This window comes from Oncorhynchus tshawytscha, linkage group LG10 (genome assembly GCF_018296145.1).
Source record: "Oncorhynchus tshawytscha isolate Ot180627B linkage group LG10, Otsh_v2.0, whole genome shotgun sequence".
Lineage (NCBI taxonomy): Eukaryota > Metazoa > Chordata > Actinopteri > Salmoniformes > Salmonidae > Oncorhynchus > Oncorhynchus tshawytscha.
The window spans coordinates 16,765,046-16,791,046 of NC_056438.1; the positions used below are offsets into that span (position 1 = coordinate 16,765,046).

General features: G+C 41.9%; 2 protein-coding genes across 16 annotated transcripts in view; both read left to right on the forward strand.

Annotated features, from left to right (window-relative positions):
• Positions 1-26,001, forward strand: part of LOC112259872 (Fc receptor-like protein 5) — a 237,826-nt gene that overhangs the window by 43,763 nt on the left and 168,062 nt on the right. The window lies entirely within an intron of this gene.
• Positions 1-26,001, forward strand: part of LOC112260979 (basement membrane-specific heparan sulfate proteoglycan core protein) — a 203,310-nt gene that overhangs the window by 6,922 nt on the left and 170,387 nt on the right. For 6 of the 8 annotated variants that reach the window (XM_042328227.1, XM_042328220.1, XM_042328223.1 and 3 more), the window contains exons 3-6: positions 10,465-10,506; positions 14,153-14,437; positions 15,986-16,270; positions 25,087-25,371. In XM_042328227.1, coding sequence (XP_042184161.1) covers positions 10,465-10,506; positions 14,153-14,437; positions 15,986-16,270; positions 25,087-25,371 — 897 coding nt within the window. The remainder of the gene's footprint in view (positions 1-10,464; positions 10,507-14,152; positions 14,438-15,985; positions 16,271-25,086; positions 25,372-26,001) is intronic. The other 2 variants (XM_042328225.1, XM_042328226.1) reach the window with 2 other exon arrangements.

Genomic DNA, 26,001 nt, shown 5'->3' on the forward strand with positions numbered 1-26,001 from the left:
TGACACGTCACAATTTAACAGCATCTGAGGGCTCAGTTATTTCAACTTTTCTCCAAAACGATCGGGCCATTACCATGTCAATCAATGCTTGGATAGAAACACACCCCAGATGTTGATGCCAACACAGCCGCTACAGTCCCATTAGTTTTCATTGCAGTCTCATTTGAATGTAGCCTCGCAAATTTGTTCGGAATGGGGTTAGTCAACAGTAGGTGACAGTATGTTAGCTAGCTAACAAACTTGTCTACATGCTATCTACCTAACTACCCAACAGTTATTGACTTGGTTATTCACATCATTCTTAGCTAAGTGGTATAGTCTTTGTGCGTTCTCAATGAACATAAATTAGCTCAGGCTATCTACTCTAATTTTAGAGCACTCTGGTCTGAGTGTGCCAGAGTGCAGAATAATTGATGAATTTGCGAATGCTCATCACGCGTTGAATATGGCCGGTGTCAGAAAAAGTCGGCAAAAAAGTCTCATTAAATTGTTGCCAGCAACACAGTTACAGTCACCAATGCTCTGGATAACATGAAAACAGCCTAACCAGCTCTGCTGTGGTGAGTAAAATGGTCAGAGTAAAGTGTTCTCTCATTTGTGCCTAGAAGTAGCTAGCCAGTTAGCTTGTGATGTGGGCTTCGATGCTGTAGTGATGGTCAGAACGCTCAGATCAACCCAAGTCCTCTGCCAGTGTGCGCTCTGACTTCCAGCATCAACTTCCTGTAGACAGGCATGGTGCTATGCTAGTATGCTCAACTGAAAGGATACCGTTCGTTTACAGTATACTTCCATGGCTAAATAGTAAACTCAGCAAAAAAAAGAAACGTCAATTTTTCAGGACCCTGTCTTTCAAAGACAATTCATAAAAATCCAAATAACTTCACAGATCTTCATTGTAAAGGGTTTAAACACTGTTTCTCATGCTTGTTCAATGAACCATAAACAATTAATGAACATGTACCTGTGGAACGGTCGTTAAGACACTAGGAGTTTACAGATGGTAGGCAATAAGTAGGCCTTTCTACTGACTCTGAAAAACACCAAAAGAAAGATGCCCAGGGTCCCTGCTCATCCGTGTGAATGTGCCTCAGGCATGCTGCAAGAAGGCATGAGGACTGCAGATGCAGCCAGGGCAATAAATTGCAATGTCCGTACTGTGAGACGCCTAAGACAGCGCTACAGGGAGACAGGACGGACAGCTGATCGTCCTCGCAGTGCCAGACCACGTGTAACAACACCTGCACAGGATTGGTACATCCGAACATCATACCTGCGGGACAGGTACATGATGGCAACAACAACTGCCCGAGTTACACCAGGAACGCACAATCCCTCCATCAGTGCTCAGACTGTCCACAATAGGCTGAGAGAGGCTGGACTGAGGGCTTGTAGGCCTGTTGTAAGGCAGGTCCTCACCAGACATCACCGGCAACAACGTTGCCTATGGGCACAAACCCACCATCGCTGGACCAGACAGGACTGGCAAAAAGTTCTCTTCACTGACAAGTTGCGGTTTTGTCTCACCAGGGGTGATGGTCGGATTCACGTTTATCGTTGAAGGTATGAGCGTTACACCGAGGCCTGTATTCTGGAGCGGGATCGATTTGGAAGTGGACGGTCAGTCATGGTCTGGGGCGGTGTGCCACAGCATCATCGGAATGAGCTTGTTGTAATTGCAGGCAATCTCAATGCTGTGTATTACAGGGAAGACATCCTCCCTCATGTGGTATCCTTCCTGCAGGCTCATTCTGACATGACCCTCCAGCATGACAATGCCACCAGGCATACTGCTCGTTCTGTGCGTGATTTCCTGCAAGACAGGAATGTCAGTGTTCTGCCATGGCCAACTAAGAGCCTGAATCTCAATCCCATTGAGCACGTCTGGGACCTGTTGGATCGGAGTGTGAGGGCTAGGGTCATTCCACCCCAGAAATGTCCGGGAACTTGCAGGTGCCTTGGTGGATGAGTCAGGTAACATCTCACAGCAAGAACTGGCAAATCTCGTGCAGTCCATGAGGAGGAGATGCACTGCAGTACTTAATGCAGCTATTGGCCACACCACATACTGACTGTGACTTTGGATTTGGACTCCCCCCCTTTGTTTAGGGACACATTCCATTTCTGTTAGTCACATGTCTGTGGAACTTGTTCAGTTTATGTCTGTTGTTGAGTCTTGTTATGTTCATATAAATATTTACACGTTATTAAGTTTTCTGAAAATAAATGCAGTTGACAGTGAGAGGACGTTTCTTTTTTTGCTGAGTTTATATAGTATGTAGTATATACTCATTAAGTATGTACTATACAGTATGTTAGTATGGGTTTTCGGACACAGCCCATGTTTGTATGCGGCTTTATTAACTGAATGATAGATTTTTTACAACGTTTGCAAACTGATATATGACACATTAATGCCAAAATAACATGCAAAACAAGCAAAAAATGTGAGGCTCATAACAGGTTCTGCCCCACATTGTCAGGCCTGTTCAGTACTCCTGTTGTCCTGGTTTCCAGTGGTTTGCAGAAGTGGATGTCTTCTTTAATTGACCCCCATAACCGTAACGGACATAAGACCAGGAGTTGTGCCAGGCCCGCCACATCTGTTGACTCATCCAGCTGTAACACAACAAATGTAGAATTACTGATGGTAGCATTGGATGTGCTCGTGGAAGCAGAACAATGTGATGTTGACAGGTGCAGGTGTAGTACTGTTCGTAGATATACTACCAGTGTAGCTGCTATGTGTCTCTGGATGTGGGCCTTACTTTAACCCTTTATCAAATACAGCCCCGTATGTACACTCTCTGTTTTACACATGTTGACTTTCTCTTGGAGAAGAGTGTCATCTCCTTATGTACACTCTCTGTTTTACACTTGTTGACTTTCTCTTGGAGATGTGGTATGACTAAACAGGTTGTTCCTTCCTACTCTCTGTTTTCCATGGTCCTATGCTCCTTGCAGAATCTTTTGGACGGAGAGAAAGTTCAATGTTGTTAAGGTCCTTTAGTGAAAGACAGTGCAACAGTTTATCCACAGCTGTTGTTTATCCACAGTGTTGTCTCTAAGGACACACACGTGCAAGCGTGCATGCATGTGTGTGTGTACATGCGGGTGGATGCATGTAAGTGTGTACACGTGTGTGTTTGTTAAGTGGGGGAGGCTGAAGTTGTTAAATTTACTTGGTGATCAGTGGAACAACTGAAATTAGTTGGGTAGGCTTGAAACCTAACAACTTAGCAAAGGGCCTTCAAGCATCTGTTCTATTCTCGTTCCATCCTCCTTTCCTCCAGTAAAGAGGAAGGAACCAGTGTGACATCATGGAGTGTGGGGCCATACAGAGAAGTTGGTCAGAAAATAAACACGTCTTTAAACACTGCTGTTTTTTCTCACAGTCTTCATTTCTGTAGAATGCTTTTCTCTCTATTCCTCTGTGTGACGGTAAAGAGGCGTGAACTAGAGGTCAACCGATTTGTGATTTTTCAACGCCGATACCGATTATTGGAGGACCAAAAAAAGTCGCGACCGATTAATCTGGCAATTTATTTATTTGTAATAATGACAGTTACAACAATACTGAATGAACACTTATTTTAACTTAATATAATACATCAATACAATCAATTTAGTCTCAAATAAATAATGAAACATGTTAAATTTGGTTTAAATAATGCAAAAACAAAGTGTTGGAGAAGAAAGTAAAAGTGCAATATGTGCTATGTAAGAAAGCTAACGTTAAGTTACTTGCTCAGAACATGAGAACATATGAAAGCTGGTGGTTTCTTTTAACATGAGTCTTCAATATTCCCAGGTAACAAGTTTTAGGTTGTAGTTATTATAGGACTATTTCTCTCTCTACCATTTGTATTTCATTAACCTTTGACTATTGGATGTTCTTATAGGCACTTTAGTATTGCCAGTGTAACTGTATAGCTTCCGTCCCTCTCCTCGCTCAAACCAGGAACACATCGACAACAGCCACCCTCGAAGTAGCGTTACCCATTCAGAACAAGGGGAACAACCACTCCAAGTCTCAGAGCGAGTGACGTTTGAAACGCTATTAGCACGCACCCCGCTAACTAGCTAGCCATTTCACATCGGTTACACCAGCCTAATCTCGGGAGTTGATAGGCTTGAACACATAAACAGCTCAATGCTTGAAGCACAGCGAAGAGCTGCTGGCAAAACGCAGTAAAGTGCTGTTTGAATGAATGCTTACGAGCCTGCTGGTGCCTACCATCGCTCAGTCAGACTGCTCAATCAAATCATAGACTTAGTTATAACATAACACACAGAAATACGAGCATTAGGTCATTAATATGGTCAAATCCGGAAACTATAATCTCGAAAACAAGATGTTCATTCTTTCAGTGAAATACAGAACCGTTCCGTATTTGATCTAACGGTGGCATTCATAAGTCAAAATATTCCTGTTACATTGCACAACCTTCAATGTTATGTCATAATTATGTAGAATTCTGGCAAATTAGGCAGCCCAAACTGTTGCATATACACTGACTCTGTGTGCAATGAACGCAAGAGAAGTGACACAATTTCACCTGGTTAATATTGCCTGCTAACATGGATTTCTTTTAGCTAAATATGCAGGTTTAAAAATATATACTTCTGTGTATTGATTTTAAGAAATGCATTGATGTTCATGGATAGGTACACATTGGAGCAACGACAGTCCTTTTTCACGAATACGCACCGCATCGATTATATGCATCGCAGGACACGCTAGATAAACTAGTAATATCATCAACAATGTGTAGTTAACTAGTGATTATGATTGATTGATTTTTTTTACAAGATAAGTTTAATGCTAGCTAGCAACTTACCTTGGCTTCTACTGCATTCGCGTAACAGGCAGGCTCCCCGTGTAGTGCAATGTAAAGCAGGTGGTTAGAGCATTGGACTAGTTAACCGTAAGGTTGCAAGATTGAATCCCAGAGCTGACAAGGTAAAAATCTGTCGGTCTGCCCCTGAACAAGGCAGTTAACCCACCGTTCCTAGGCCGTCATTGAAAATAAGAATGTGTTCTTAACTGACTTGCCTAGTTAAATTAAGGTGTAAAAAAATATATTTAAAAAATCGGCCAAATCGGTGTCCAAAAATACAGATTTCAGTTTGGTATGAAAACTTGAAATCGGCCATAATTAATCGGCCATTCCGATTAATCGGTCGACATCTAGCGTGAACTAATAATCATATAGGAAGTAGAGGGGTTTGTCAGAAGAACTGTAGTTCAGAGATCATCGTCAGGACAGAATGGAGCACACCTTGCCTGCAGCAAAAGCCTCTATCCCGTCCTCTGGCTAGGCAGAGTACTTTAGGATTTTAGTCACTTCGGTGTAACAAGGGCCTTGCCGTGCGGCCCTACCAACCCTTCCATGTATTCGTAATGGCCCTTCGCGTGAGTTGGGTTTGTTCCTTCGTTCACGTTGTCACTCCCTTATTTCCCGGTCTAGTATGGGGCCTTGGATAGATGAGTACTTTATTACTTTATGTTTATAGATTCTTCCTATACTCCCTTACCTTGTCTCTTCTTCTCTTATATATCAATACCTAATAACTTATTTTCTATTAGTTATTATGCTCGTCAGCCAGTAGTCACATGTATTTTCACTTTCCCAAAGATATATTATTGTCCACACAATGAAATATTCTTTAGTGCAATCACTTGAACCTATAACCAGGGTCACTTTCTGTTCAGTGAGAGTGTCAAAGGCGTTTGCTCTCCAGATCGTTAATCTGGCCTAGTTGTCAAAGTTTCAAGCTTTTATTAAGTCACACTGTTTTTTGTCTTATACACGTTATTACAATTCAATGGTTATACCGTCCTAATACATCAATAATGCTCAATCAATCCTTAATGTGCTATGCTATGCCAAATAATATTCCAAATATAATTTGCTTAACACACTTCTTATAACTCTTAAACAAAGCAAATAGCCATATATTTACCTTAAAGCTCTATTCCCTTGGTCCTTCCCGAAACTGCTCTTTATAAGAGTACTAACATTTTGGCAGCCTCCGCTGTATATAATACTATAATTTCTTATTTAGTCCGAATTTCCTATGGTTACACTTTTTACTGCCAACTGTTTAGATATTGATTCCCTTTTATCAACCCTTGGCTACTACGAGGCTTACTTATTTCTGGGCTTTTTCAATCTTGCCAAACTGCAATTGTCACTGACACACCAAAGATGGAACTTGTTGCTCCCAAGAGTTCTCTACGCCTCGCGCTGTTGAGGGGTGAAGTTCTCTCTTTCACAACTTTGTTCTCTTATTCTTTTTAAGTGGTGTGAGCTTCCAGTGTACAACACAATTCTTAAGATATACCAGTCAATAGTTTGCTCGTGCCTTGATGTCAAAGTAGTCAATCAATGATTCTCTATGGTCCAAATCATATGGGTTGAGGATCATGGGGTGATCTCTTCCTTTTAAACCTCTTTTAGACACTCAGTTAGATTGCACTCCAGAACATCTTCCCCCTATCTTAACACAGTGTGCCATTACATTAGCCACTTTTCCACAATCAAATCTCCAAATCTAATTTTATTTGTCACATACACGTTGCAGATGTTAATGAGGTTATTTTCCTAGTTGACAATGCAGATAAATGCAAATAAACCGAGGGCCCTACCTCCTCCCTGTAGGCCGTCTGTACATAAAGTTGTTGGTAATCAAGCCTACCACTGTTGTGTCGTCCGCAAACTTGATGATTGAGGCGGTGGCGTGCATGGCCACGCAGTCGTGGGTGAACAGGGATTACAGGAAAGGGCTCAGAACGCACCCTTGTGGGGGGCCCAGTGTTGAGGATCAGCGGGGTGGGGATGTTGTTACCTACCCTCACCACCTGGGGGCGGCCCGTCAGGAAGTCCAGTACCCAGTTGCACAGGGCGGTTGTGGGTCGAGACCCAGGGTCTCAGGAGCTTGATGATCGAGTTTGGAGGGTAATATGGTGTTAAATGCTGAGCTATAGTCGATGAACAGCATTCTCACATAGGTATTCCTCTTGTCCAGATGGGTTAGGGCAGTGTGCAGTGTGGTTGAGATTGCATCGTCTGTGGACCTATTTGGGCGGTAAGCAAATTGGAGTGGGTCTAGGGTGTCAGGTAGGGTGGAGGTGATATGGTCCTTGACTAGTCTCTCAAAGCACTTCATAATGACGTAAGTGAGTGAACAGGAACAATCGTGGCCCTCTTGAAGCATGTGGGAACAGCAGACTGGGATAGGGATTGATTGAATATGTCCGTAAACACACCAGCCAGCTGGTCTGCGCATGCTCTGAGGGCGCGGATGAGGGCGCTGCTGGGGATGCCGTCTGGGCCTGCAGCCTTGCGAGGGTTAACACGTTTAAATGTTTTACTCACCTCAGCTCACCTCGGCTGCAGTGAAGGACTATGTAGCACTTACTCCAATGTTAGTTCCTTCAGCACTGATGCCCATAAGTATTCTTCCGTTGGGGCGTTGGTTTGGTAGGTCTGTTCATACCACTCCTCCTCAGTCTTCCTATAGGTTGGTTCTTGTTTAATGCCCAGTACTTGTAGTTCCCGTACTTTTGGCTCCCTCTGCTGGTCGCATGCTGTTGTGGCAGTTTCTTCCTTTATTCCCCAGTCAATAGTTGTTCTTAGAGCCCATAAATGTGGCTCTGGATCTGGACCGGGCACTGAGGGAGGGGTCTGATCTTTTTTGGCTTTTTCCATATGAGTGAGTGTGCTTGTGTGTGAACACTAATAAACTGATATAGTAAGCCTTAGATTGAAAAATAAATAATACATTCATGTAAATTAAGATTGTTTCATGCTTTAGCTTTTTTGTGTTTTATACCTTATTGATAAAACAGTTTAAATGCTCATTAGTAAATGGTACTAAATTAGGATTGCAGGACATGGTGAGTCAGTGGCCATTTAAACTACCACTTAACGTCCACGCTGCCACTTGTTGTAAACGGAGGAAGAATGGGGCTAGGGGAATTAATGTACATTGTTTGTTTACACTGACATTGTTAACACACATTGTCATAAAATAACAGTATATTTTGTGTTATGATGGGATATGACAGTTGTGACAACCTGAATTTCACATGATCTTATGAGAAGTTACTGTGATAACATGTGACAACATCTAAAAGCAACATAAGATCAAATTAAACTACACATGTCACGTTCTGACCTTTATTTCCTTTGTTTTGTATTCATTATTTAGTATGGTCAGGGCATGAGTTGGGGTGGGCAGTCTATGTTTGATTTTCTATGATTTGGGGATTTCTATGTTTCGGCCTAGTATGGTTCTCAATCAGAGACAGGTGTCATTAGTTGTCTCTGATTGAGAATCATACTTAGGTGGCCTGGGTTGCACTGTTTGTTTGTGGGTGATTGTCTATGTTAGTTGCTTGTGTCAGCACAGTCCTTATGATAGCTTCACGGTGTTTATTGTTTTTGTGTTCAGTTCTTTCTTTAATTAAACATTCATCATGAACACATACCACGCTGCATTTTGGTCCTCTGATCCTTCTCGCCTCTCCTCTTCAGATGAAGAGGAGGAAGATTGTGACAACACAAGTGAAAATATTTGACAACATGTGAAAACATGATATCATATGAAGTAAATGTGACATGGAGATGCAACATTTCAACATGTAAAATGAAACTACACATGACAACATTTTCACATGTAAAATAGTAAATTAGATTTTCACAAAGTTGTGAAATTCACGGTTACTAGTCCGACGCTCTAACCACTAGGCTACGCTGCCATGCCAGACTGTGATGCAGCCCGACAGTATGCTCTCGATGATGTTCCTGTAGAATACTGTGAGGGCATTCAGGAACCGGACAAATTGAATCAGCCACATGAGGTTAAAGAGTCAATGTTGTGTGTTTGTTAGTGGAATTCTAAATTCCTCTGTATTATTTCCCAATCAGAATTAATTACTCTGTCAATGTATTCCATGGGATCGTAAAACCCATATTATTATTATAGGAATGGACAGAGCCCCAGTCTTAAACTCAGGTAACAGCGTTTATTACAAGAGAGTACTGACTAAAAAATACAAAGAACCTTACATTTTAAAGAGACAACATAAAATGACATCATCAGTTTCTCACACCCTCTCCGATCCACACAATAGCGCAGTGTCTTCAGGTCTGGAGATCTTCTTCTACTCCCCTCAATAAACAAACATTCCAATCTGTCTAAAAGACATCTTCTCCTCCACTAATGGAACATCAAAGACCATTCTTATCTGTCAGAAAATATATATACCATCCCCTCCCTTAAACCCACAAGGTACAGACAATTAATTTGTTTTACTTACATTTTCAGTAACAGCTTAATAACCAAGAACCCATACATTTCATACCATAACATAATAGTATTAAAATAACTGGTTCTGATTTAAATGTATGCATAATTAATCATTTCAACTATAATTTCCTCCAACAGTGTTATTCACCACGGTGTCCGTGTAGCTTTACCATTTAAGCTCCTCAGAGAATTGCACGCCAAGGAAATTGAATTTTTTTGCCGTTTTCACGATGGCCCCGTTGATGAGGATGCCTGGTTCCTCCTGAAGTCCACAATGAGCTCCTTTGTTTTGCTGACATTGAGGGAGAGGTGGTTTTCCTGGCACCACACAGTCAGAGTGCCTACCTCCTCCCTGTAAGCCATCTCGTCGTTGTTGGCAATCAGGCCTTCTACTGCCATTTCATCAGCGAACTTGATGATGAGTTGGACCTGTGTGAAGCCATGCAGTTTTGGGAATACAGAGAGTAAGGGGACTAAGGACACATGCTTGTGGGGCCGCACGTGTTTAGAATCAGTGTGGAGGAGGTAATGTTGCCTACCTTCACCAGCAGAGGGCAGCGTGTCATTTAGTCCAGGACCCAGTTGCATAGGGAGGAGTTCAGTCCCAGGGATTTGAGATTTCTGGTGAGCTTAGACTGCACTATGGTATTTAAGACTGAGCTGTAGTTGATGAACAGCATCCTCACAAATACACTCCTCTTGTCCAGGTGGGTGAGGGCTGGGTGCAGTGAAATGGTGATTTGGTCCTCTGTGGATCTGTTGGGTTGTTGGCCAATTGGAGAGGGTAGAGTGTGTCGGGGGTGATCGAGTCTTTGAATAGCCTCTCGAAGTACTTCACAATGACGGAAGTGAGTGTTATGGGTCAGTAGTCATTCAATTCAGTTACATGGTTTCACACGTGAAATTGTATTTCACAAATGCAAAACATGGACATTTCAAACGTGAAATCATGTTTTTTTCTGTAATGATAAGCTGAGGCAATTAAAAGTTATACTGTTCAAGGATGAATAGCTATTAATCTATGTCGAAATCAGAGATTGCACCTTTAAATGAAAGTACATGACAGATTTGGTAATCAGTAACCTGAATATGGCATGTTGTTATTTATTTCAAGCTAATATTTGTGCAATGTGACTTTCTTTGTTTTAGTGCTGAATACATACATCAACTCTGGACACTCTGAAGATGATGGTAGATATTTGTTCTCTTCATCAAGCCTCCATCTCTTAATGCTTCATCATATTTCTTTATTTGTGATTTTTAAAGTTGATTTTGTCTGGACATGTTTTGAGTGTCTCAAAATAACATGTGTAAGGGAATTGTATCATGCTGTTTTGATTTTGTCCAGGAGTGTCGAAGGCTGTTCTGACCATACACCCCAACAGCTCCCAGACATTCAGTAGAGAGTCTGTCACTCTCAGAGGTGTCATACAGGGGGGAGGAGTCACTGACTAGAAATACACATGGAGAACACCCAGTCCAGATCAATGCCTCCGTTCTTATAACCACTTGAAAGTGGGCCTCATTTAAAGGATGCTGTTTAGTTGTTTTAAAAACATATGTTGTATGTTTCTGCAGCTCTGCTCAAAGCTACACTGACTGTACAACCAAACTCTGTGTTCCCTGGAGAGACAGACGTGTTCAGAGTAACTGATTCTGACAGTATCTGGAACTATCAGTGGTACAAAGACAGGAATTAAATTCCTCTGTTTTAATACCCAATTAAAATTAATCACTCTGTCAATTCATAAGCGTTTGTATGACCCTTATTTGTATAAAATGGACAGAGACCAGTCTTTGAAATCAACCAGATGCGTTTATTCTCGTGAGTGCTGAACATGATACATTTTATCACAGGTTATAAACTGAAAATGACGTCAGCGTTTTCTAAATGTTCCGTCTCTTCTTGACACTGGTAGAAAGGCTCTATAGTACTCAAGCCTTCCCACCTCGCCTAGAGCCAAGGTCAGTCAGTGTAGATAAACATTCTAGCCAGTCTGGCGATATAGTTCATTCATTTCTACCAAGGAACAGACAGTCATTGTTCTAATTCTTGATTATATTTACACACATTATATTCAGTACTAGGATTAAAAAGAAAATTCATACATATATAGTAACATAATAGTAATCTGATTAGTACATTTACAGTAACATAATAGTATTCTGATTAGTCAGTCCTGGTTGAAATGTATACATAATTAGTCATTATTGATAAAAAAATCCCTAAGCAATAATGTACTACCCCAGTCTGTCAGACACACTATAACAGGAGACACCCTCACCATCAGCACTCAGCGGTCCCGTTCTGTGCACTTGTGTGGCCTACCATATTGCAGCCGTTGTAGCTCCTAGACGTTTCCACTTCACAATAACAACACTTACAGTTGACTACAGTTAGCTCTAGCATGGTAGAAATTTGACAAACTGACTTGTTAGACAGGTGGCATCCTATGACAGTGTCACATTGAAAGTCACTGAGCTCTTCAGTACGGCCATTCTACTGCCAATGTCTGTCTATGGAGAGTGCATGGCTGTTTGCTTGATTTTATACACGTCAGCAACGGGTGTGGCTGAAAAAGCCGAATCCACTAATTTGAAAGGGTGTCCACATACTTTTGCATATATAGTTTATATGTCTAAAATAATAGTTACTGTACTACTTACTGAAGTCAGATCCTACTTTGGAAAGATTGTTGCTGTGACTGCATTTGTCTTTATATAAATGTATGTCAATTCTAACTGAATGGAGTCAACATATGTAAAATATAATTTTATCACAATGTTACAGCATCAGCTGAATTACCAGGCAGGTATCCAGATGTTTTGTGCATTATTTTCTCAACTCTTCCCAAAACTACTCTGACTGTGAAGCCAAACCCTGCATTCACTGGAGAGACAGTTACTCCAGTTACCCTACTCCACTCTACTTTTCCCTACTCTATTGTACTGTGCTCTACTGAACTATACCCTACTCTATTGCACTGTACTCTACTGAACTGTACCCTACTCCATTGTACTGTGCTCTACTGAACTGTACCCTACTCTATTGTACTCTGCTCTACTGAACTGTACCCTACTCTATTGTACTGAACTGTACCCTACTCTATTGTACTCTGCTCTACTGAACTGTACCCTACTCTATTGTACTGTACTCCACTGTACTCTACTTTACTGTTCCCTACTCTAACGTACTCTGCTATACTGAACTATACTCTAGTGTACTCTACTGTACTGTACCCTAATCTGCTGTACTGTGCTTTACTGAACCGTACCCTACTCCATTGTACTCTAGTTGAATGTAGTGTACTGTGTTCCACTGAACACTACCCTACTCTATTGTGCTGTGCTCTACCGTACTGTTCCATACTCCATTGCACTGTGCTCTACTGAACTGTACCCTGCTCTACTGTACTGTGCTGTACCCTACTTACTCTATTGTACTGTACTCTACTGAACTGTACCCTACTCTATTGTGCTGTGCTCTACCGTGTTGTTCCATACTCCATTGTACTGTGCTCTACTGAACTGTACCCTACTCTATTGTACTGTGCTCTACTGAACTGTACCCTACTCTATTGTACTGTACTCTACTGAACTGTACCCTACTCTATTGTACTCTACTGAACTGTACCCTAATCTATTGTACTGTGCTCTATTGTACTGTACCCTGCACTATTGTACTGTGCTCTACTGAACTGTAACTTACTCTTTTGTACTGTACTCTACTGAACTGTACCCTACTCTATTGTACTCTACTGAACTGTACCCTACTCTATTGTACTGTGCTCCTGTGAACTGTACTCTACTGTACTCTAATTGAATGTTTTGCATTGTGCTCTACTGAACTGGACCCTACTCTATTGTACTGTACTCTAGTGAACTGTACCCTACTCTATTGTACTGTGCTCAACTGAACTGTACCCTACTCTACTGTACTGTACCCTACTCTACTGTACTCCACTGTCCTGTACACTACTCTATTGTACTCTTCTGTACCCTTATTTACAATACTGTACCCTACTCTTCTGTACTCTATTGTATTGTACCCTACTCTATTGTACTGTGCTCAACTGAACTGTACCCTAATCTACTGAACTGTTCCCTGCTCTATTGTATTGGTTATCTTATGCTTGTGTGCGGCTTCTCGGCCATGGAAACCCATATCATGAAGCTCCCGGCGAACATTTATTGTGCTGAGTTTGCTTCTAGAGGCAGTTTGGAATGCAGTAGTTAGTGTTTCAACGGAGGACAGACAATTTTTACGTGCTCCGCACTTTAGCACTCTGCGTTCCCATTCTGTGCGCTTGTGTGGTCTACCATTTTGCAGCCGTTGTTGCTCAGCGACGTTTCCACTTCACAATAACAACACTTACAGTTGACCGGGTTAGCTCTATCTTGGCAGAAATCTGACAAACTGACTTGTTAGACAGGTGGCATCCTATGACGGTGTCACATTGAAAGTCACTGAGCTCTTCAGTAAGGCCATTCTACTGCCAATGTTTGTCTATGGAGAGTGCATGGCTGTGTGCCTGATTTTATACACATGTCAGCAACGGGTGTGGCTGGAAAAGCCGAATCCACTAATTTGAAAGCGTGTTCACATACTTTTGCATATATAGTTTATATGTCTGAAATAATAGTTACCGTACTACTATCTGAAGTCAGATCCTACTTTGGAAAGATTTTTGCTCTGACTGCATTTGCCTTTATATACATTTATGTAAATTCTAACTGAATGGAATCAACATATGTAAAATATACTTTTATCACAATGTTACAGCATCAGCTGAATTACCAGACAGGTATCCAGATGTTTTGTGCATTTTTTTCACAGCTCTTCCCAAAACTACTCTGACTGTGAAGCCAAACCCTGCATTCACTGGAGAGAAAGTCACTCTGAAGTGTTCAGTGACGTATGACAGTAGCTGGAACTATCAGTGGTACAAAGACTGGAATTATAATGTAGTGTCCCAGTCTGTCAGTCACACTATAACAGGAAACACCTTCACCATCAGTAGAGCTGCTGAGTCTGACCAGGGTCAGTACTGGTGTGAAGGGAACAGAGTGTCTAGACCCACATCTTCACAACCAGGTGATCCTGTCACTCTCACTGTAGAAGGTGAGTTACTTTGTGTTTTTTGTCATAAAGATGGACACTATTTATATTGTGTCAGAATTCTTCGTTAAAGTATTGGGACAGTGTTGTTCTGTGAAGTCTCCAAACTCCAAAGCAATAACAAACATATTGTTAAATAAGTTTAGTACAGAGTAATTGTTTATATACACACTGTATTTCTATTGAAAGGAGTCTGTCCTGTACACTGACTCCTAAACTTCATGTTTGAACATAAAGGAAAACATTTATATAGAGGTTTCATCTTTGTATCTGTGCCATTATGGTGTCTGGTGTCTGTTACAACACGGGCAGCACATCTACATGTTAATGTCGCATGTGCCATAATCTACCAACTGTGTTACAGAGGACCACCATGTGGGTAGTGGACGCTTCAGGAAAAACAGTAGAGTATTGAGATGCATAGACAACAGGGGGGTTCCAACCCTCCAAGACCCCAAACATTGACATCTATTTGACCAAAACATTACTACTACTACTATATACTTCTCTACTGTACCCTGCTCTATTGTACTGTGCTCTACTGAACTGTACCCTACTCTATTGTACTCTAGTGTACTGTACCCTACTCTATTGTACTCTAGTGTACTGTACCCTACTCTATTGTACTCTAGTGTACTGTACCCTACTCTATTGTACAAAATAGTAGGGTATATATCAGCAGAGTACAGTACAATAGATTAGGGTACAGTTCTGTGGAGTTCAGTACAATAGAGTAGGGTACAGTCCAGTGGAGCACAGTACAATAGAGTAGGGTACAGTTCAGTAGAGCATAGTACAAAAGAGTAGGGCACAGTAGAGCAGAGCACAGTGCAATAGAGTAGAGTATAGTTCAGTAGAGCACAGTACAATGGAGTAGGGTACAGTACAGGAGAGCACAGTACAAAATAGTAGGGTATATATCAACAGAGTACAGTACAATAGATTAGGGTACAGTTCTGTGGAGTTCAGCACAATAGAGTAGGGTATAGTTCAGCACTCGGCGATCCCGTTCTGTGCGCTTCTTGTGGCCTACCATTTTGCAGCCGTTGTTGCTCATAGACGTTTCCACTTCACAATAACAGCACCTACAGTTGACCGGGTTAGCTCTATCATGGCACAAATCTGACAAACTGACTTGTTAGACAGGTTGCATCCTATGACAGTGTCACATTGAAAGTCACTGAGCTCTTCAGTAAAGGCCATTCTAATGCCAATGTTTGTCTATGGAGAGTGCATGGCTGTGTGTTTGATTTTATACACATGTCAGCAACAGGTGTGGCTGGAAAAGCCGAATCCACTAATTTGAAAGCGTGTTCACAAACTTTTGCATATATAGTTTATATGTCTAAAATAATAGTTACCGTACTACTTACTGAAGTCAGATCCTACTTTGGAAAGATTGTTGCTCTGACTGCATTCGTCTTTATATAAATGTATGTAAATTCTAACTGAATGGAGTCAACATATGTAAAATATACTTTTATCACAATGTTACAGCATCAGCTGAATTACCAGACAGGTATCCAGATGTTTTGTGCATTTTTTTCACAGCTCTTCCCAAAACTACTCTGACTGTGAAGCCAAACCCTGCATACACTGGAGAGAAAGTCACTCTGAAGTGTTCAGTGACGTATGCCAGTAGATGGAACTATCAGTGGTACAAAGACAGGAATTATAATGTAGTGTCCCAGTCTGCCAGACACACTATAACAGGAAACACCTTCACCATCAGTAGAGCTGCTGAGTCTGACCAGGGTCAGTACTGGTGTGAAGGAAACAGATTGTCTAGACCCACATCTTCACAACTAAGTGATCCTGTCACTCTCACTGTAGAAGGTGAGTTACTTTGTGTTTTTTGTCATAAAGATGGACACTATTTATATTGTGTCAGAATTCTTCGTTAAAGTATTGGGACAGTGTTGTTCTGTGAAGTCTCCAAACTCCAAAGCAATAACAAACATATTGTTAAATAAGTTTAGTACAGAGTAATTGTTTATATACACACTGTATTTCTATTGAAAGGAGTCTGTCCTGTACACTGACTCCTAAACTTCATGTTTGAACATAAAGGAAAACATTTATATAGAGGTTTCATCTTTGTATCTGTGCCATTATGGTGTCTGTTACAACACGGGCAGCACATCTACATGTTAATGTCGCATGTGCCATAATCTACCAACTGTGTTACAGAGGACCACCATGTGGGTTGTGGACACTTCAGGAAAAAGAGTAGAGTATTGAGATGCATAGACAACAGGGGGGTTCCAACCCTCCAAGACCCCAAACATTGACAAACATTTGACCAAAACATTACTACTACTACATACTTCTCTTCTGTACTGAACCCTACTCTACTGTACTACATGGTACTGTATCCTTCTCTATTGTACTCTACTGTACTGTACCCTACTATACTGTACTGTACCCTACTCTACTGTACTCCACTGTACTGTACACTACTCTATTGTACTCTACTGTACCCGTATTTACTATACTGTACCCTACTCTTCTGTACTCTATTGTACTGTACCATACTCTATTGTACTGTGCTCTACTGAACTGTACCCTACTCTATTGTACTGTACTCTACTGAACTGTACCCTACTCTATTGTACTCTACTGAACTGTACCCTACTCTATTGCACTGTGCTCTACTGTACTGTACCCTGCACTATTGTACTGTGCTCTACTGAACTGTAACTTGCTCTATTGTACTGTACTCTACTGAACTGTACCCTACTCTATTGTACTCTACTGAACTGTACCCTACTCTATTGTACTGTGCTCTACTGTACTGTACCCTGCTCTATTGTACTGTACTCTACTGAACTGTACCCTACTCTATTGTACTCTACTGAACTGTACCCTACTCTATTGTGCTGTGCTCTACTGTACTGTACCCTACTCTATTGTACTGTACTCCACAGAACTGTACCCAAATCTATTGTACTGTACTCTGCTGATATATACCCTACTATTTTGTACTGTGCTCTCCTGTACTGTACCCTACTCTACTGTGCTCTTCTGAACTGTACTATACTGTTCTCTAATTTAATGTTTTGCCCTGTGCTCTACTGAACTGTACCCTATTCTATTGTACTATGCTCTACTGAACTGTACCCTACTCTATTGTACTGTGCTCTACTGAACTGTACCCTACTCTATTGTGCTATGCTCTACTGAACTGTACCCTACTCTATTGTACTGTGCTCTACTGTACTGTACCCTACTCTACTGTGCTCTTCTGAACTGTACTATACTGTTCTCTAATTTAATGTTTTGCCCTGTGCTCTACTGAACTGTACCCTATTCTATTGTACTGTGCTCTACTGTACTGTACCCTACTCTATTGTACTGTACTCCACAGAACTGTACCCAAATCTATTGTACTGTACTCTGCTGATATATACCCTACTATTTTGTACTGTGCTCTCCTGTACTGTAACCTACTCTACTGTGCTCTTCTGAACTGTACTATACTGTTCTCTAATTTAATGTTTTGCCCTGTGCTCTACTGAACTGTACCCTATTCTATTGTACTATGCTCTACTGAACTGTACCCTACTCTATTGTACTGTGCTCTACTGAACTGTACCCTACTCTATATTCTGTGCTCTACTGAACTGTACCCTATTCTACTGTACTGTTCTGTACTGTACTGTACCCTACTCTATTGTTCTGTGCTCTACTGAACTATACCCTACTCTATTGCACTGTGCTCTGCTCTACTGTGCCCTACTCTTTGTACTGTGCTCTACTGAATTGAAGGCACGTGAAGGCACGAACCACTGCTTTTAATCAGGGCAAGGTGTCTGGTAACATGACTGAATACAAACAGTGCAGCTATTCCCTGCAAGGCTATCAAACAAGCTAAGCGCCAGTACAGAGACAAAGTAGAATCTCAATTCAACGGCTCAGACACAAGAGGTATGTGGCAGGGTCTACAGTCAATCACGGACTACAGGAAGAAACCCAGCCCAGTCACGGACCAGGATGTCTTGCTCCCAGGCAGACTAAATAACTTTTTGCCCGCTTTGAGGACAATACAGTGCCACTGACACGGCCTGCAACGGAATCATGCGGTCTCTCCTTCACTGCAGCCGAAGTGAGTAAGACATTTAAACGTGTTAACCCTCGCAAGGCTGCAGGCCCAGACGGCATCCCCAGCCGCGCCCTCAGAGCATGCGCAGACCAGCTGGCCGGTGTGTTTACGGACATATTCAACCAATCCCTATACCAGTCTGCTGTTCCCACATGCTTCAAGAGGGCCACCATTGTTCCTGTTCCCAAGAAAGCTAAGGTAACTGAGCTAAACGACTACCGCCCGTAGCACTCACATCCGTCATCATGAAGTGCTTTGAGAGACTAGTCAAGGACCATATCACCTCCACCCTACCTGACACCCTTGACCCACTCCAATTTGCTTACCGCCCAAATAGGTCCACAGACGATGCAATCTCAACCACACTGCACACTGCCCTAACCCATCTGGACAAGAGGAATACCTATGTGAGAATGCTGTTCATCGACTACAGCTCGGCATTCAACACCATAGTACCCTCCAAGCTATCATCAAGCTCGAGACCCTGGGTCTCGACCCCGCCCTGTGCAACTGGGTACTGGACTTCCTGACGGGCCGCCCCCAGGTGGTGAGGGTAGGCAACAACATCTCCTCCCCGCTGATCCTCAACACTGGGGCCCCACAAGGGTGCGTTCTGAGCCCCCTCCTGTACTCCCTGTTCACCCACGACTGCGTGGCCATGCACGCCTCCAACTCAATCATCAAGTTTGCGGACGACACAACAGTGGTAGGCTTGATTACCAACAACGACGAGACGGCCTACAGGGAGGAGGTGAGGGCCCTCGGAGTGTGGTGTCAGGAAAATAACCTCACACTCAACGTCAACAAAACTAAGGAGATGATTGTGGACTTCAGGAAACAGCAGAGGGAACACCCCCATCCACATCGATGGAACAGTAGTGGAGAGGGTAGCAAGTTTTAAGTTCCTCGGCATACACATCACAGACAAACTGAATTGGTCCACTCACACAGACAGCATCGTGAGGAAGGCGCACTGAACTGCGCCTCTTCAACCTCAGGAGGCTGAAGAAATTCGGCTTGTCACCAAAAGCACTCACAAACTTCTACAGATGCACAATCGAGAGCATCCTGGCGGGCTGTATCACCGCCTGGTATGGCAACTGCACTCCCTCAACCGTAAGGCTCTCAGAGGGTACTGTCTGCACAACGCACGGGGCAAACTACCTGCCCTCCAGGACACCTACACCACCCGATGCTACAGGAAGGCCATAAAGATCATCAAGGACATCAACCACCCGAGCCACTGCCTGTTCACCCCGCTGTCATCCAGAAGGCTGTACAGGTGCATCAAAGCTGGGACCGAGAGACTGAAAAACAGCTTCTATCTCAAGGCCATCAGACTGTTAAACAGCCACCACTAACATTGAGTGGCTACTGCCAACACACTGTCAATGACACTGACTCTACTCCAGCCACTTTAATCATGGGAATTGATGGGAAATGATGTAAATATATCACTAGCCACTTTAAACAATGCTACCTTATATAATGTTACTTACCCTCATTGTTCATCTCATATGCATACGTTGATACTGTACTCTATATCATCGACTGCATCCTTATGTAATACATGTATCACTAGCCACTTTAACTATGCCACTTGGTTTACATACTTATCTCATATGTATATACTGTACTCGATATCATCTACTGTATCTTGCCTATGCTGCTCTGTACCATCACTCATTCATATATCCTTATGTACATATTCTTTATCCCCTTACACTGTGTATAAGACAGTAGTTTTTTTTGGAATTGTTAGTTAGATTACTTGCTCGTTATTACTGCATTGTCGGAACTGCTACACTCGCATTAACATCTGCTAACCATGTGTATGTGACAAATAAAATTTGATTTGATTTGATTTGATTTGAATTGTACCCTACTCTATTGTACTGTGCTCTACTGTGCTGTACTCTACTGTACTCTAATTGAATGTTTTGCACTGTACTCTACTGAACTTTACCCTACTCTATTGTACTGTACTCCACAGAACTGTACCCAAATCTATTGTACTGTACTCTGCTGATATATACCCTACTATTTTGTACTGTGCTCTCCTGTACTGTACCCTACTCTCCTGTACTGTACCCTACTCTACTGTGCTCTTCTGAACTGTACTATACTGTTCTCTAATTTAATGTTTTGCCCTGTGCTCTACTGAACTGTACCCTATTCTATTGTACTATGCTCTACTGAACTGTACCCTACTCTATTGTACTGTGCTCTACTGAACTGTACCCTACTCTATATTCTGTGCTCTACTGAACTGTACCCTATTCTATTGTTGTACTGTACTGTTTGTGTGGCCTACCATACTGCAGCCGTTGTTCTCATAGACGTTTCCACTTCACAATAACAGCACTTACAGTTGACTGGGTTAGCTCTATCACTCCAAGACCCCAAACATTGACAAACATTTGACCAAAACATTACTACTACTACATTCTTCTCTTCTGTACTGTACCCTACTCTACTGGACTCTACTGTACTGTACCCTACTCTACTGTACCCTACCTATTGTACTCCACTGTACTGTACCCTACTCTATTGTACTCTACTGTACTGTACCCTACTCTACTGAACTGTACCCTACTCTATTGTACTGTGCTCTATTGTACTGTTACCCTGCACTATTGTACTGTGCTCTACTGAACTGTAACTGTACTCTATTGTACTGTACTCTACTGAACTGTACCCTACTCTATTGTACTGTGCTCTACTGTACTGTACCCTACTCTATTGTACTGTACTCCACAGAACTGTACCCAAATCTATTGTACTGTACTCTGCTGATATATACCCTACTATTTTGTACTGTACTCTCCTGTACTGACCCTACTCTCCTGAACTGTACCCTACTCTACTGTGCTCTTCTGAACTGTACTATACTGTTCTCTAATTTAATGTTTTGCCCTGTGCTCTACTGAACTGTACCCTATTCTATTGTACTATGCTCTACTGAACTGTAACCTACTCTATTGTACTGTGCTCTACTGAACTGTGTACCCTACTCTATATTCTGTGCTCTACTGAACTGTACCCTATTCTACTGTACTCTACTGTACTGTACTGTACCCTACTCTATTGTGCTGTGCTCTACTGAACTATACCCTACTCTATTGCACTGTGCTCTGCTCTACTGTGCCCTACTCTTTTGTACTGTGCTCTACTGAATTGTACCCTACTCTATTGTACTGTGCTTCACTGCACTGTACTCTACTGTACTCTAATTGAATGTTTTGCACTGTGCTCTACTGAACTGGACCCTTCTCTATTGTACTGTACTCTAGTGAACTGGAACCTACTCTATTGTACTGTGCTCAACTGAACTGTACCCTACTCTATTGTACTGTACTGTACTCTACTGTACTGTACCCTAGTCTATTGTACTGTACTCTACTTTACTGTACCCTACTCTACTGTACCCTACTATATTGTACTGTGCTCTAATGAACTATACCCTATTATTTTGTACTGTGCTCTCCTGTACTGTATCCTACTCTATTGTACTGTGCTCTACTGAACTCCACCCTATTCTATTATACTCTACTGTACTGTACCCTACTCTATTGTACTGTGCTCTACTGAACTATACCCTACTCTATTGTACTCTACTGAACTGTACCCTACTCTATTGTACTCTACTGAACTGTACCCTACTCTATTGTACTCTACTGAACTGTACCCTATTCTATTGTACTGTGCTCCTGTGAACTGTACTCTACTGTACTCTAATTGAATGTTTTGCACTGTGCTCTACTGAACTGGACCCTACTCTATTGTACTGTACTCTAGTGAACTGTACCCTACTCTATTGTACTGTGCTCAACTGAACTGTACCCTAATCTACTGTACTGTACGCTACTCTACTGTACTCCACTGTACTGTACACTACTCTATTGTACTCTTCTGTACCCTTATTTACTATACTGTACCCTACTCTTCTGTACTCTATTGTACTGTACCCTACTCTATTGTACTGTGCTCTACTGAACTGTACCCTACTCTATTGTACTGTACTCTACTGAACTGTACCCTACTCTATTGTACTCTCCTGAACTGTACCCTACTCTATTGTACTGTGCTCTATTGTACTGTACCCTGCACTATTGTACTGTGCTCTACTGAACTGCACCCTACTCTATTGTACTCCACTGAACTGTACCCTACTCTATTGCACTGTGCTCCACTGTACTCTACGCTATTCTATTGTACTGTGCTCCTGTGAACTGTACTCTACTGTACTCTAATTGAATGTTTTGCACTGTGCTCTACTGAACTGTATCCTACTCTATTGTACTGTACTCTAGTGAACTGTACCCTACTCTATTGTACTGTGCTCTACTGTGCTGTACTCTACTGTACTGTACTCTACTGAACTGTATCCTACTCTATTGTACTGTGCTCTACTGTGCTGTACTCTACTGTACTCTAATTGAATGTTTTGCACTGTGCTCTACTGAACTGTATCCTACTCTATTGTACTGTGCTCAACTGAACTGTACTCTACTGAACTGTATCCTACTCTATTGTACTGTGCTCAACTGAACTGTACCCTACTCTACTGTACTGTACTCTACTGAACTGTATCCTACTCTATTGTACTGTGCTCAACTGAACTGTACCCTACTCTATTGTACTGTGCTCTACTGAACTGTATCCTACTCTATTGTACTGTGCTCAACTGAACTGTACCCTACTCTACTGTACTGTACCCTACTCTACTGTACTCCACTGTCCTGTACACTACTCTATTGTACTCTTCTGTACCCTTATTTACTATACTGTACCCTACTCTTCTGTACTCTATTGTACTGTACCCTACTCTATTGTATTGTGCTCTACTGAACTGTACCCTACTCTATTGTACTGTACTCTACTGAACTGTAACTTACTCTATTGTACTGTACTCTACTGAACTGTACCCTACTCTATTGTACTCTATTGTACTGTACCCTACTCTATTGTACTGTGCTCTACTGAACTGTAACTTACTCTATTGTACTGTACTCTACTGAACTGTACCCTACTCTATTGTACTCTATTGAACTGTACCCTACTCTATTCTACTGTGCTCTACTGTACTGGACCCTATTCTCCTGAACTGTACCCTACTCTACTGTGCTCTTCTGAACTGTACCCTATTCTATTGTACTATGCTCTACTGAACTGTATCCTACTCTATTGTACTGTGCTCTACTGAACTGTACCCTACTCTATATTCTGTGCTCAACTGAACTGTACCCTATTCTATTGTACTGTACTGTACTGTTTGTGTGGCCTACCATATTGCAGCCGTTGTTGCTCATAGACGTTTCCACTTCACAATAACAGCACTTACAGTTGACTGGGTTAGCTCTATCACTCCAAGACCCCAAATTTGACAAACATTTGACCAAAACATTACTACTACTACATACTTCTCTTCTGTACTGTACCCTACTCTACTGGACTCTACTGTACTGTACCCTACTCTACTGGACTCCACTGTACTGTACCCTACTCTATTGTACTCTACTGTACTGTACCCTACTCTACTGTACTGTACCCTACTCTATTGTACTCTACTGAACTGTACCCTACTCTATTGTACTGTGATCTATTGTACTGTACCCTACTCTACTGTACTGTACCCTACTCTACTGTACTCCACTGTACTGTACACTACTCTATTGTACTCTTCTGTACCCTTATTTACTATACTGTACCCTACTCTTCTGTACTCTATTGTACTGTACCCTACTCTATTGTACTCTGCTCAACTGTACTGTATCCTACTCTATTGCACTGTACCCTAATCTACTGAACTGTTCCCTGCTCTATTGTATTGGTTATCTTATGCTTGTGTGCGGCTTCTCGGCCATGGAAACCCATATCATGAAGCTCCCGACGAACATTGATTTAGCTGAGTTTGCTTCTAGAGGCAGTTTGGAATGCAGTAGTTAGTGTTTCAATGGAGGACAGACAATTTTTACGCGCTCCGCACTTCAGCACTCGGCGGTCCCGTTCTGTGCGCTTGTGTGGCCTACCATATTGCAGCCGTTGTTGCTCCTAGACGTTTCCACTTCACAATAACAGCACTTACAGTTGACTAAAGTTAGCTCTATCATGGCAGAAATCTGACAAACTGACTTGTTAGACAGGTGGCATCCTATGACGATGTCACATTGAAAGTCACTGAGCTCTTCAGTAAGGCCATTCTACTGCCAATGTTTGTCTATGGAGAGTGCATGGCTGTGTGCCTGATTTTATACACATGTCAGCAACGGGTGTGGCTGAAAAAGCAGAATCCACTCATTTGAAAGGGTGTCCACATACTTTTGCATATATAGTTTATATGTCTAAAATAATAGTTGCCGTACTACTTACTGAAGTCAGATCATACTTTGGAAAGATTGTTGCTCTGACTGCATTCGTCTTTATATAAATGTATGTAAATTCTAACTGAATGGAGTCAACATATGTAAAATATACTTTTATCACAATGTTACAGCATCAGCTGAATTACCAGGCAGGTATCCAGATGTGTTGTGCATTATTTTCACAGCTCTTCCCAAAACTACTCTGACTGTGAAGCCAAACCCTGCATTCACTGGAGAGACAGTTACTCTGATGTGTTCAGTGACGTATGCCAGTAGATGGAACTATCAGTGGTACAAAGACAGGAATTATAATGTAGTGTCCCAGTCTGTCAGACACACTATAACAGGAAACACCCTCACCATCAGTAGAGCTGCTGAGTCTGACCAGGGTCAGTACTGGTGTGAAGGAAACAGATTGTCTAGACCCACATCTTCACAACTAAGTGATCCTGTCACTCTCACTGTAGAAGGTGAGTTACTTTGTGTTTTTTGTCATAAAGATGGACACTATTTATATTGTGTCAGAATTCTCAGTTAAAGTATTGGGACAGTGTTGTTCTGTGAAGTCTCCAAACTCCAAAGCAATAACAAACATATTGTTAAATAAGTTTAGTACAGAGGAATTGTTTATATACACACTGTATTTCTATTGAAAGGAGTCTGTCCTGTACACTGACTCCTAAACTTCATGTTTGAACATAAAGGAAAACATTTATATAGAGGTTTCATCTTTGTATCTGTGCCATTATGGTGTCTGTTACAACACGGGCAGCACTTCTACATGTTAATGTTGCATGTGCCATAATCTACCAACTGAGTTACAGAGGACCACCATGTGGGTTGTGGACACTTCAGGAAAAAGAGTAGAGTATTGAGATGCATAGACAACAGGGGGGTTCCAACCCTCCAAGACCCCAAACATTGACAAACATTTGACCAAAACATTACTACTACTACATACTTCTCTTCTGTACTGAACCCTACTCTACTGTACTACATGGTACTGTATCCTTCTCTATTGTACTCTACTGTACTGTACCCTACTATACTGTACTGTACCCTACTCTACTGTACTCCACTGTACTGTACACTACTCTATT